The 13,175-nt window shown below is 31.5% G+C and overlaps 1 protein-coding gene across 6 annotated transcripts in view; it reads left to right on the forward strand.

Moving 5' to 3' along the window:
• Positions 1-12,099, forward strand: part of LOC106661567 (MOG interacting and ectopic P-granules protein 1) — a 54,696-nt gene extending 42,597 nt beyond the window's left edge. For 4 of the 6 annotated variants that reach the window (XM_024226457.1, XM_024226458.1, XM_024226461.1 and 1 more), the window contains 4 exons: positions 6,635-6,711; positions 7,541-7,759; positions 7,841-8,377; positions 9,604-9,925. In XM_024226457.1, coding sequence (XP_024082225.1) covers positions 6,635-6,711; positions 7,541-7,759; positions 7,841-8,377; positions 9,604-9,726 — 956 coding nt within the window. In that variant the 3' untranslated portion in view covers positions 9,727-9,925. Of the gene's footprint in view, positions 1-6,634; positions 6,712-7,540; positions 7,760-7,840; positions 8,378-9,603; positions 9,926-10,982 lie in introns of those variants that run through there. The other 2 variants (XM_024226459.1, XM_014385078.2) reach the window with 2 other exon arrangements.
• The last annotated feature ends 1,076 nt before the right edge of the window (positions 12,100-13,175 follow it).

Consider the following 13,175-nt stretch of genomic DNA (forward strand, 5'->3'; position numbering starts at 1 on the left):
TTCTAATTTGTACTATAAATTCAAAAAATGCATGATAGATCGTTTTGTTTGATTAATAAATTGTCAAGTTATTCCCAAACAGTACAAAACATTTTAATAGATGTTGTAGATGTCAACATTTGTGGAAATTGGATTATAAAGTAAAGTTAAATAAACAATATGACATTATTTGTATATTTTACTCTCCTATTTGTATTGGCAGATTAGATTTTTGCCCTATCTTCAAATTTTGAACAAACTTGGAATTTTAGAGTATATTTACATTTATTTTTATCATTTATTAGTTAATGGTTTTTTTACAAGAACTATTTTGATATTTTAACCACACACAATGGGAGTCATGATGTTTCATACAAAATTCGGAGCATTGGGTTATGAATAATCTGTGATTAAATCCATATCTTTTTGTAAATCTGGAAATTTCATTTCTACTTTTTGAATGTACAGACCAATATATTATTGGTATATTTTATTGATCCATTTGTATGGGCAGATTTTTGCCCTATCATAGAATTATGTATAAACCAGTAATCTATCAACCAATTATTTTTGTCATTTATATTTGAGCGGTTTTGATAGGGGTTTTTCATATGGACTATGCAGATATTATTTTTAAGGTGTGCATAATGGGAGACATGATGATACATATAAAATTCAGAGCATTGGGTTATGAATGACTTGTGATTAGAAGTAATTATCTGATCTCCCAAAAAATACATATAAATTTCAGATCATTGGGTTTTGGATAACTTGTGATTAAATTCTTATTTGAACCCCCAAAAAAATCATATAAAACACACAAAAATACATTTAAAATACAGATCATTGGGTTATGAATGAATAACTTGTGATTAGAATTCCTATTTGATCTTTCAAAAAATTCAGAGCATTGGGTTATGATTTACCTGTGATTAAAAGGTTTAATCTGATCTCTCAAAAAGATTAAGAAACATTGGCCATAAAGCATTTGAATAAACTGGAAATTTTATAGTATTTTATGTTGTTGACACATAACATGGACACATTCATAATAACATGGTTGATATTATCTTAATCCATATATGTTTAGTGAAACCATATGAACTATGTCAATTAATTATCCTTTTTATCTAAGGTGTTAGTTGAGATTTAAAAAAAAGGTCGTGGGTTTGAATCCCACTCATGAAACATAACTTTTTCATCTCAACCAAGAGCTTAGATAAAAAGAATAATTATGTTGATATTGTTTTGAAATGTGAATCAATGGGAGATATGATGATACATGAAACGTTCAGATCATTGGGTTATGATTTACCTGTGATTAGAAGTTCTCATCTGATCTCTTTCTCTCTCTCCCTCTCTCTCTCTCTCTCTCTCTCTCTCTCTCTCTCTCTCTCTCTCAAAAAAAAAAAAAAAAATTAATGATAATGTCATTTGAATAAACTGGAAATTTAGAGTATTTTCATTTATTTTTGTTGTTTATCTCTGAACGGTTTTTATAGTGGTTTTTCGTAAGGACTATGCAGATATTATTTTTAAGGCGTGCATAATGGGAGACATGATGATACATATAAAATTCAGAGCATTGGGTTATGAATAACTTGTGATTAGAATTTCTTATCTGATCTCTCAAAAAAATCAATTAAAATACGTATAAAACTACAATAAATACATATAAAATTCACATCATTGGTTATGAATAACTGGTGATTAGAAGTTTTTATTTGATCTCTCAAAAAATACATATAAATTTCAGATCATTGGGTTTTGAATAACTTGTGATTAGATTCTTATTTGATCTCTCTTTCTCTTTCTCTCTCTCTTTTGCTCTCTCTCTCTCTCAAAAAAAAGAAGATAATTACAATTAATTAATTAGTTGAGATAAAAGAGTCAATGGCACGAGCGGGATTCGAACCCACGATCTTCGGGGGTTCAGCTATCGTGGTAGATACCTCGATCCACTCGGACACTAACTTCCATCTCAACCCCACCTTTTGAATTTTCCCTCCTTTTTGCCATTTTTCCATTAATTAATTGTAATATATTGGACAGGTGGACCACGAAATTAGTGAAATTGATGATAATGTCATTTGAATAAACTGGAAATTTAGAGTATTTTCAATTATTTTTGTTGTTTATGTCTGAGCAGTTTTTATAGTGGTTTTTCGTAAGGACTATGCAGATATTATTTTTAAGGCGTGCATAATGGGAGACATGATGATACATATAAAATTCAGAGCATTGGGTTATGAATAACTTGTGATTAGAATTTCTTATCTGATCTCTCAAAAAAATCAATTAAAATACGTATAAAACTACAATAAATACATATAAAATTCACATCATTGGTTATGAATAACTGGTGATTAGAAGTTTTTATTTGATCTCTCAAAAAATACATATAAATTTCAGATCATTGGGTTTTGAATAATTTGTGATTAAATTCTTATTTGATCTCTCTCTCTCTCAAAAAAAAAAAGATAATTACAATTAATTAATTAGTTGAGATAAAAGAGTCAACGGCACGAGCGGGATTCGAACCCACGATCTTCGGAGGTTCAGCTATCGTGGTAGATACCTCGATCCACTCGGACACTAACTCCCATCTCAACCCCACCTTTTGAATTTTCCCTCCTTTTTGCCATCTTTCCATTAATTAATTGTAATATATTGGACAAGTGGACCACGAAATTAGTGGAATTAAAAATTGATTAAAAAATGACTCTCAAAAAATCAATTCGATGTGCTTCGTGCATGAATGTTAGATAAGATTCCTGCTAATCGTGTTGCACCTTGGCTATTACATTTTATTGTGATTGGAGATATATTTTCCAACACGTTATTCAGGAGTGAATTGAAATGAGCAGCCTCCTTTGCTGCCTCTGTCAATAACATGTATTCAGTCTCAACACTTGATAGTGCAACTGCCCGTTGCTTTCTGGCTTCCCATGAAATTGCTGCTCCTCCTAATTAGAATATGAGTCCTGTGTATGACTTTCTATCAGTTAATGAGTTGCCCCAATCTGTGTCACAACATGCCTCAATAGGTTTGCCAGTCTTCTTATAACTTAACCAAAATCTGGTGTGCCTTTCAGGTAGCAGTTATCGAATAGGCGGAGAGAGTTCACTGTATAGGCTATACCAGGTCTTGTAGCGACAGCTATGTACATGAGGGATCCTATTAATGATTGAAATGGTAACATCCTCATGATTTCTTGATCTTCTTCCGCCGGCTTCTTCAATACATTGCAAACCTCTAAAAGTGTATTCAGTGGTTTACAGTCTTTCATCCCATATTTGTTAAGGATGTCGAGGATATATTGTTTTTGTGATAGAAATATCTCCTTTGAATTCTTTCCATGTTTAAAAAAATCAGACAGTAGATAATTCATCCTGAATTTGTTCATTATGCTGGTCTTCATACTTAGCAACCATTTGAAATCAGTTGAGGCTATGATAATGTCGTCTACGTAAATGCCAACAAAAAGAAAGTTCTTATTTTTCTTCTTGAAGTAGAGACAATCAGCATCTGTTGGTGTGAATCCCAAATCTGTTAAAGTGTTGTCCATTTTCTTGAACCATTGCCTGCCGGATTAAGTCCATACAAGGCCTTCTTCAAGCTGCACACCTTATCATATCTTGAATTTGTTGAATCATCTTTTGGGATTCGTCTCTAATTACTTTGTCATCGGACTTTGTCAACTCTTGTAATGAGTCTTTCAGGTTATTTGGTATTTCCATGAAAATCATTTTGTCCAAGTCACCATTTAAGTAGGCACTTTCAACATCTAACTGGTGTATGCTATTTCTAATTCAACAGTCAATGCTGCCAATGTTCTTACAGTACTTAAACGGATGACTGGTGCGAAGGTCTTGTTGAAATATATGCCGGGGCGTTGACCGTACCCTTTTCGCAACTAATGTAGCTTTTTTCACGTTAGTTTTTCTGTCCGGTGAAATTTCATTTCTAAGTACCATTTGACAGTCGATCACTTTTCGATCTTTGGTTTGTCACATATAGTCCATGTCTTATTTCGAATCAGGGATGTGTATTCTTTAATTATAGCTTTTTTCCAAGCCAATGATTCAGGGCCACTTACAGAATCTTTGTAATATACTTCACAGTTGTTGACAATGTTGGTCGGTTCTTCATTTTCTTCCCTGTCTTTGTCTTCTTCTTCTATGTTTTTATCTTCATCTTCCACTTCTGTTCCTTTTTCATTAACAATCGTTGTGTATCCCTTGTGTGGTCTTCTCGGCTTTCCAGTTCTTATGATTTGTGGTTTTCCCCTTCCTCTCGTGTTTATTGATTTATTTGATTCAGTTTCTTTACTTTCCTGTTGTGTATCTGATGTCAGTAATTATTGGTTCTACGTTGTAAGGGGGCATCTATAATATTTCCTTTGATGAGTCATTTGCTGTGTCATTGTTTCTTCATGTTCAACCAATTGAATTTCTTCTAACTCGTTTAAGAATTTCACGTCTCGTGTAATTCGGATTTTGCTGTCTTCGGTAGACCATACGCGATAGGCCTTACTTTCGTTCGAATAGCTTGTAAAGATACATGGGTGAGACCGATGTTCAAACTTTGTTGTTTTGGCTTTTGTTCAAAAAGTACACCTTGCATCCGAATTTTATAAAATAAGCTACAGTAGCGCACTTTCCAGTCCAAATTTTTGCGAGGGATTTCTCCGTGTAAAGCATTAATTGGACATCTGTTTCTGATGTAATAAGCTGTAGATATGGCTTCTGCCCAAAATTTTTCGGGTAGTCTAGAATCTATAAGCATGCATCTGGCTATGTCAAGATATGTTCGATTAATGCGTTCTGCGATGCCATTTTGTTGTAGTGTATTGGCAATGGTTAATCTTCTTTTAATGACGCATTGCTCCAGAAAATCATTAAATTCATTTGAGATATATTCCCCTCCATTGTCGGATTGTAAACATTTTATTTTGCAACCTTTCTGGTTTTCTACCATATTCTTGTAGGTCTTTGAATGTCTTCAAAGTGTCACTCTTTTTCTTTAGGAAATACACTTCAGTCCATCTGGAGGCATCATACATGAATTTAATAAAGTATTTGGCTCTGTCTAAAGAGTTAATTTTCATAGGACCACAAATATCAGTATGCACAATTTGGCAATTTTTAGGGAAAGGCATTTTTCCAATTTTGGGGTAAATGCAGTAAATGACAAAAATTTGGCCATAAAGCAGCCGATTGTAGATCATCATCAAAAGCTAACCAAGTTGGATTAAACACAGTGTTATTCATATATGCTAAAGATAACTGAAATAAAAATCGTTGGTGTCTAGATAGCGGGTGTTCCTCACATATGTGTTCGGAAATTGAATGTTCTGACAATATTGAAAAATCAAAAGAAGAAAACGTTTGTTTAGCCGATTGATCATTAACCAAAGTTACAGGTGAAGGAAAGGTTAAAATAAACATTAATGACGGAAAATCCAATAAAACTCTTTCCCTAAACTAAACCTTATCTGTCCCAGAACTACGTACAAACTTAATGTCAGTCTCAAAAGTTACTGATAACGGGTGTGAAGTTACTTTTATTAAAAATAAAGCAGTAATCTCTCTAATTTTAAAGGAAATAACATAGCCGTGGCTGACAGAATAAACAAATTATATTTTATCAGAGAAAGTAAGAATATCAACACCATTAATTTGATTAATTCAAATTTTTTCATAATAACTATGTGGATATTGTTTTGAAATGTTCACCAGTGGGAGAGAGATGATGATACACCAAAAATTCAGAGCATTGGGTTATGATTTACCTGTGATTACATGTTCTTATCTGATCTCTCAAAAAAGTAAAAAAATTAACATAAATGTTGAGTAGATGACCGTTATGAATTACTTAGTTTGAAGATTGGAATGCTCAGTTAGGTAACTGGTTATCAAATCAAAATTTTCAAATGAAAAATTGACCATTTTGTACATCATGAAATATCATTTGAATAAATTGGAAATGGTATAGTATTTTCCATTATTGATACTTTTTTTTTAAATAACTATGCTGATATTGTTATGAAATGTGCACCAATGGGAGATATGATGATACATGGAAAATTCAGAGCATTGGGTTATGATTTACCTGTGATTAGAAGTTCCTGTCTGATCTCTCGGAACCATTGTGAAAAAATAGCTTAACTTTTAAAATTAGCATATTTATTTTTCTTGTTTACAAGTACAAACAGTTAAAAAACAAAGTTATTTATTCACAATTTTGTTGTGGTGCACATAATAAATGGCATGATATGTGGAAATTCAGAGCATTGATTTTTGAATAACGCATGATTAAAAGTTACTATTGTATCTATACATTTTGTATTTCAGAAATCACTATTAATTTTGATTTTGTATTACTGACTTTTTACAAAATATCATTTTCAATTATGATTATGTTATTCATTATATATGGAAAATTCAGAACGTTAGGTTGTAACACTAACTGTGATTAGAATTTCCATTTGGTTCAATGGAAATGCACATTTTAAATAGGCTGGCTATGACCACAACAATGGACATTTAAGAGCTGTAATATAATGAACAACTCATTAAAGAGATTTTCTAAAAATTATAGTTACAGTTTTTTAAAACAATTTTGTTATTGAATTTTTTTTTTTGTTATTAGGTATGGTTTTTAGACCATCAGGATCAAACGCACAGCCACCAGTCCTGTTACCATCACCGTACAACAATTTATATCAGGTACCACAATTTCAGTATGAGTTTTAATTACACGCATGCACAACAAAGGTGTTTGTTTTTCAATTATGATGATTTTAAATTTTTATTAATAAAAAATAATTAACAACTATAATAATAATTGTGTAAATAAACATTATTTTAACGTAATTCTTTATTGATTTTGAGGATTTGGAAAAGGAATCTTCCTTTGCTAAATTTCTACCTCTTCAAAAGCCTCTTCTTTAATCATGTTTTTTCTTTTGTAAATTTTTGTTTTACGTATTATACCGGTTGTGGGAGTTGTTGTGAGAGATTGCGAATGTTTGGTAGGTCGAGAATGAGCCTTATAGGCCCTTACCACTTCCGGTTGCGCTTGTTTCCAACATCGCAGCTACTAGTCAGGTACCACCCTATTTCTTCAACCTGAAAACATTTTGTCCCCGTGTAGAGATGGAAATAGTAACAATTAAATTTAATTTCAATTGTAGTTTTATAAAATATGAAAAATTTTATCTGTTGGCAATACAACAAAATTTTTAAAAATATTTTATTGGCTTTTTTTGTTAAATTATTATTATTTTAAATATAGTATACAGCTAGTTAATGGTTCAGCTAGGAATATTGAGAACATATTCTTTTTAAGACAACAAACATTTTCCATCTCTATCAATTCTTTATCTAATTTCTTATTTAAACATCTTGTACGCATGAAATAACTATTTCTTCTTAGCATGATTATGTTGTTTATCTGGTTTTTAATGTTTAGTTGATGGAACAATGTTTTCCCTTTACCCCCTCCCCCAAAAACTGATTTTATAAAATTGATGTAAAATTGCTTTCTCTTGTACAGAAAGGAAATTCAGCTTCTTCTGTGGCTGCTGCAGCAGCAGGTGCGACTGCAAAACTTCTGCAACAGCCAAGCATTTCCATTACCCCGCTACCTCGACAACCGACGTCTGTCATCAACACTTCGCCTCAAATGCAGCCTTTTATGGCCAAACCTGGAAGGCCACCCGGAACTTCGAAGTCATCGTTCGTAATCTGTGAAATTTGTGATGGTTACATCAAAGTGAGTTGTTTGTTTTATGACTTGGTTGTGTGTTAACAATTATTAAACAAACAAAAAATCTAATGGGACTACATTATTTAGGATTTGGAACAATTAAGGAATCACATGCAGTGGATTCATAAAGTGAAAATTCATCCCAAGATGATATATAACAGGCCTCCTTTGAATTGTCAAAAATGCCAGTTTAGGTTCTTTACAGACCAAGGATTGGAGAGGCATCTTTTAGGTTCACACGGTCTAGTTACTTCAAGCATGCAAGAGGCGGCCAACAAGGGTAAAGACGGAGGAAGGTGTCCAGTGTGCGGACGAGTAAGTAACATTTTTTACAAACAAAAATGCACTTTGTGTTTTTGTGTTTTACCCATTTTATATTTGAATTTTTTTTTTTTTTTTCAAATTAAGGTATATCAGTGGAAGCTGCTGAACCATGTCGCACGTGATCATAGCATGTCTCTGAAGCCTGCGCACCTCTCGTACAAATGTACAGTATGTACAGCGACATTCGGAATGTACAAGCAGTTTGAAAACCATGTATACTCGGCACATAGTGTGGTTGCCAAGAGGGTTATGGATAAGAAACCAAACACACCTCAGCCTTCAACTAGCTCTAGCTCTCAGGTAAGTTTCATATTCAAATTTTATCTGGACATCAGCCATCCCTCTTATTAGATTAAATTAAAAAACAGAAAGCACTAAATAATAAGCTATTTTGTTTCATTACCTACATTTGTTTTTTTGTAGATTGCACAAAAAATTATTTGAAAAATTGTTTGAGAGATGAGATGCTCAATTTGGGCACATTGGCCGGTTGCGCTAGTTTATCTTGACTTGATTTGTTACCAGCCTTATATTATAAATGTATATAAAAGAATAGGGATAAGCCGAATTCAAAAGACAGAAAAGCACTCAGTTACTTCAAGCTTTCAAGGAATATAATTCCTATTATACAGGATGGTTTAATGTCTCCCCATTGGGTGTTGTAGACGAGGGGTCAAACCACTTTACAAAACATTTTTTGTTCTTATTATTAAATTTATTCCTTCTTATTATTATTATTACTCTCTCCCAGGATTCGGATGTGGTAAACACTCGGCCACTGTTTCCCCAGCTTTCGAGGAATATATCCTCTTCATAAGGACTTTGAAACTATTTCTAATGGTTATCAAATATACTTACAATATTTTAAATTAAGGTTTAATCATAATATAGTTAAGCAGAGTGGCTGAGATCTGCCGCTCGTCCATTCTGCATTACAATACTGTAGCGTGTTACCAAAAAGCACAGAAGCTGTGTTTGAAAGGAGGTCCTTCACTTTATCTAATGGATGTTTTGAGCTGGGGTTTAGGAATTTGGTGATTAGAAGAGAGTGAACTAGGGAAAGAAGCAAAGTGTGTAAGGAACTTTCACAAAAATGGGGAGTACAACCTCTGGCTAGATATGATATGACCTCAGGCTATGCAATAAAGAGAGGAACTCATACCAATATTCTAGGTTTTGTCTTTCTGTATAAGCATTTTTTGCTGTATTAAACATCATTCGTGTAAGTTGGTACTGCCCCTTCTTTGATGGATGGAATAAGTCTGGAGTTTTCTGTTTGTCATTCTATTATTGTATTCAAAATATGGTTTTCTTATTGTTGGGTGGACATTTTAGAAAACAAAGTCAAGCTGCCTTTCAATTTATTTAGAAAGAATAGAACAGTCAGTGTCAATCAATATTTCTGTTCTGCTTAGTTTCACTATTTATGTGTAATCACTAAGCTTGCTGTGGATCAGGATTGTTTAAAAGCTTTAAATTTTATGGTGCAAAATTAAAGAGCAAACTTTTTTTTTTTTTTTTCACAGAGCGACACTCTTCTTAAACCCCTTAAAATAAACGATGAAATAACTATAATACCTCAACCAGCGAGAGCAAAAACGAAATCTCAACCAGCACCTTCCAAACCAGCCAAGGTAATAGAGTTTTAAATTTTCAGCGCCAACCCAAACAAAATTATGCGAAATGATTGATATATCCCTTGAAGACGAATCTCTTCTCTATACAACACATTCATGGCAACTTTATTTTTATGAAAAAAAAAAACTGTTGATTAATCTAAAAGTAGAATTTTTGTTCTTTCTTTTTGTTAAATTTAGATGTTAGTGTCAAACGAGACAAATTATGTGAGGTGTTAATTAAAAATAATAAATACTGATTATATTATGACCTTAAAATGAAAGAGCGATTTATTCATATTAACCCTTAAACTTCTTCAGTGTGTTCTTTTGGGTGTCTGGAGTTTTTTGCTTTTCTAAGTACAAGTACAAAGAAAAACTTCGATAGAACATTTTGATAATAAAATAAACATTAATATTCAAAGGTATAAAAATCAATTGGAAAAGAAAATATTTGCCTTTTTTTGTGCTCGCATGAAAATCATAACAGCAGGGTTTTGTTTTTTAATGGTAGTTTTAACTGGATAAAAATAATAACTGGAAAAATAAACTGGATGTTTATTTTTGTAATTTGTACAAGCAAACTCTTAAAAAAATTCAAAAGTATAATGAATAAATAAGCCAGTCCATCTTTGTAAGAACTGTTTACATACTTTACAAAATGTTTTTTCACAAAGCTTTTTCTCGACACATTAGCCTTACAAAAATTAGAGCATTAGTCTGTCAAATGAAATTAAAATAATTTATCAAAATGTTATTTCTGTGATGTATTATAAGGTAGAGCTTTTAATAGCTTCTTAGGTGTAATGTTCATTGTGAATTTTTAATATCATGCTTGTTGTAAAAGTTTAAATCTTGTCAACCGTTAATTCCATGGGGCTAGGCACCCCCTCTTTTTTTCTTCTATTTTTTTATACCCATTTTAAAAATAGAAAATAAAAAGACATCCAAAACTACAAAAATGATGTCATCGTTTAAGGGTTAAGGTAAGTTAAAAACACATTCTAAATTAAATCTACAAAAATCCTCACTCATTTTGTTCAGATGCTAGCATCGTTTTTATTTTATTTATTTATTATTATTATTATTATTTTTCTTTTTTTTATATACTCATCCCGCCACCCTTTCCAATTCTTTCAAAATATTTCATTTTATTGTATAAAGTTTTGTTATTTTTAAAAATTAGTTTTCTTTTTACTTTTTAAGTAGGTTTTTTATTGTAATACTTTAGAGCTCACTTAAAATTAATATTTTTATACCAATTTAATTATAACATCTGTTGTTGGCAGGTTTAATTAAATCGCAAGTGGTCGAAAGCACCAAGACCCTTAGTGTAATTAGAGTGAGGATTGAATATGAAAAAATAATTCTTTTTTTTTTTTCTTTTTCATAAATTATTTCACTTATGTTGTATATAAATTGATAAGTGAGTGTTAAATAGCATTGGTAATAAGACATTAACAGTTTTTAAGTTATCTGGTGTAATTATATATTTTTTATATTAATAATAATTAAATAGTAAAATAATAATGATGTATATGTATTTCCTTTGTGACACGATAACAAAGAGGAAAGATTTATTTCTTATCTTTACAAAAAATAAAAACAAAAAACTTCAGTTGTACAATAGTTGCTGGATTGTATTTTTACCCTGACATGTGGGCAATGCAACAATTATTTTTATAGTAACGTAAAATAGTACTCTTTGTAGATACTAACGTATGTATTATATTTAGGCCAATTTTCTTATACATTTCTCCTCTAAGGGTAAAATGGTAGTTGATATTTGTATTATTTCATAGAAGAACAAAATAGATTGTCATAATTGCTTTTGCACTTGCACTTGTCAGTTTATTTTGTATTTAAAAGTAAAAGGAAAAATATTTAAGGTTATACACATTATATTACTATAAGTAAAAACACATTAATAGTGTATATTGTATACGGACTTTGTATATATATAAAATTAAAAAAACGTTCGTGGGATGAAAGTTTACAAAATTTATATTACTCAAGTGCATGGGCAAAATCATTACTCATGAAAAATAACTGCATATTAAGAAAAAATGAAAAAAATTGTATAACAAAAAAATATAAAATACAAAAAGAAAAAATCAGAACAAAAAGGAAATGTGTAACTCCCTTCTTTCTGGGAGTCAGCTTTGGGCATTCCAGTGGTAAAACGAAATTATCAAATCAATTAATTTTGTCAATATATTTATTTTTTGAAGTTAATATTAATTAGGCAAAAAAAACAAGTTATGATTAAATTTAATATTTTTCTTTTAAGTGCAATGTTATTCTCTTTTTATCTCTTACCCATTGTAGACACTGGGATCGCCGTAAATAGGGAGGTATGGATTTGTTTGATAAACATTATATTCCAATAAAACATATAATATTTTGGAGTTTTTTTTATTTATTTTTATTTCTTGCTATTTGTTTATTTTCTTCTGTGTAGTAGATTTACTTAACATGAACTGGATCACATTATCCCTAAAGAAGTCGAATTTGAGGTATTAATATTTATAAGAATTACTAGCGATAATTAACATTTAACACATTGATTAACTATGTGCCTTCAGACTTGTTTTAGATAATACGACAAATTTTACGTGATTTTTATAACAATTGAATAAATGCGACCAATTCCAACAGCCCGCAATACAAACCAACTGTCACTGTACAAGTGTCGCTGCTATTTTCAGGAAGTAAGAAAAGGGAAAAGAAGACATAATACAATTAAGTTAGTGATTTATAATTTTATGTAGTGTGGTTGAAAGATTGAAAAGATTAATGTCCCAGTGGTACTCGAACCCAAGACTTCCATCTCAATACACCACTGCTCTAACCACTTGAGCTATCTTGACTTTGTACCCCTGAGACACCAACTCTGGTTCAGCAATAGTGCCAATTAAAATTGGCATTAAATTAGTGCAAATGGAATTAATTTTAAAAATAAATTGAGTTATCACAATTGATACAGGTCAAATGAGCCCAACTCAACTGTTAACAAACTAGATAAAAAGCTGTCTTAATAAAAGGTGCCTATGGTAAGTCAATTTTTATTATGTTGATGGATGGAGGTATTAGGAAACGGCATTTGTGCTCCCCAGGCACTTGTACCTTCCTAATTCCCAAGTTCTACAATTTTCATTCCCTTGTTGTTGTTTTTTTATATACTAGGTTGTTTCCATTTAGCTGTTGCTTCGCAAAGAATATATGGGTGGCTGTTTATTCCTCCTCATTTCATAATCTGCAAATGGGATCATTGTTATATGTGCCCATGTTGTTTTGTTGTTTTCTCAGATGCCAGTGACCAGTTAATATTCCTATCGTTCCTCTTGAGTCTGGCTCTCTCCAACTACAACAGTGAATTTGTCAGTCTTGTGAGGGTTCTTTTAACATAAGTAAGTTTGATGCATCTAGGGCCTCTAGAGTTTATCCGTTTCTATTTTTGTCTTATTTGGATCCAATCTGTA

The sequence above is a fragment of the Cimex lectularius genome, unplaced genomic scaffold (genome assembly GCF_000648675.2).
Source record: "Cimex lectularius strain Harlan isolate CLEC.00 unplaced genomic scaffold, Clec_2.1 scaffold99, whole genome shotgun sequence".
Lineage (NCBI taxonomy): Eukaryota > Metazoa > Arthropoda > Insecta > Hemiptera > Cimicidae > Cimex > Cimex lectularius.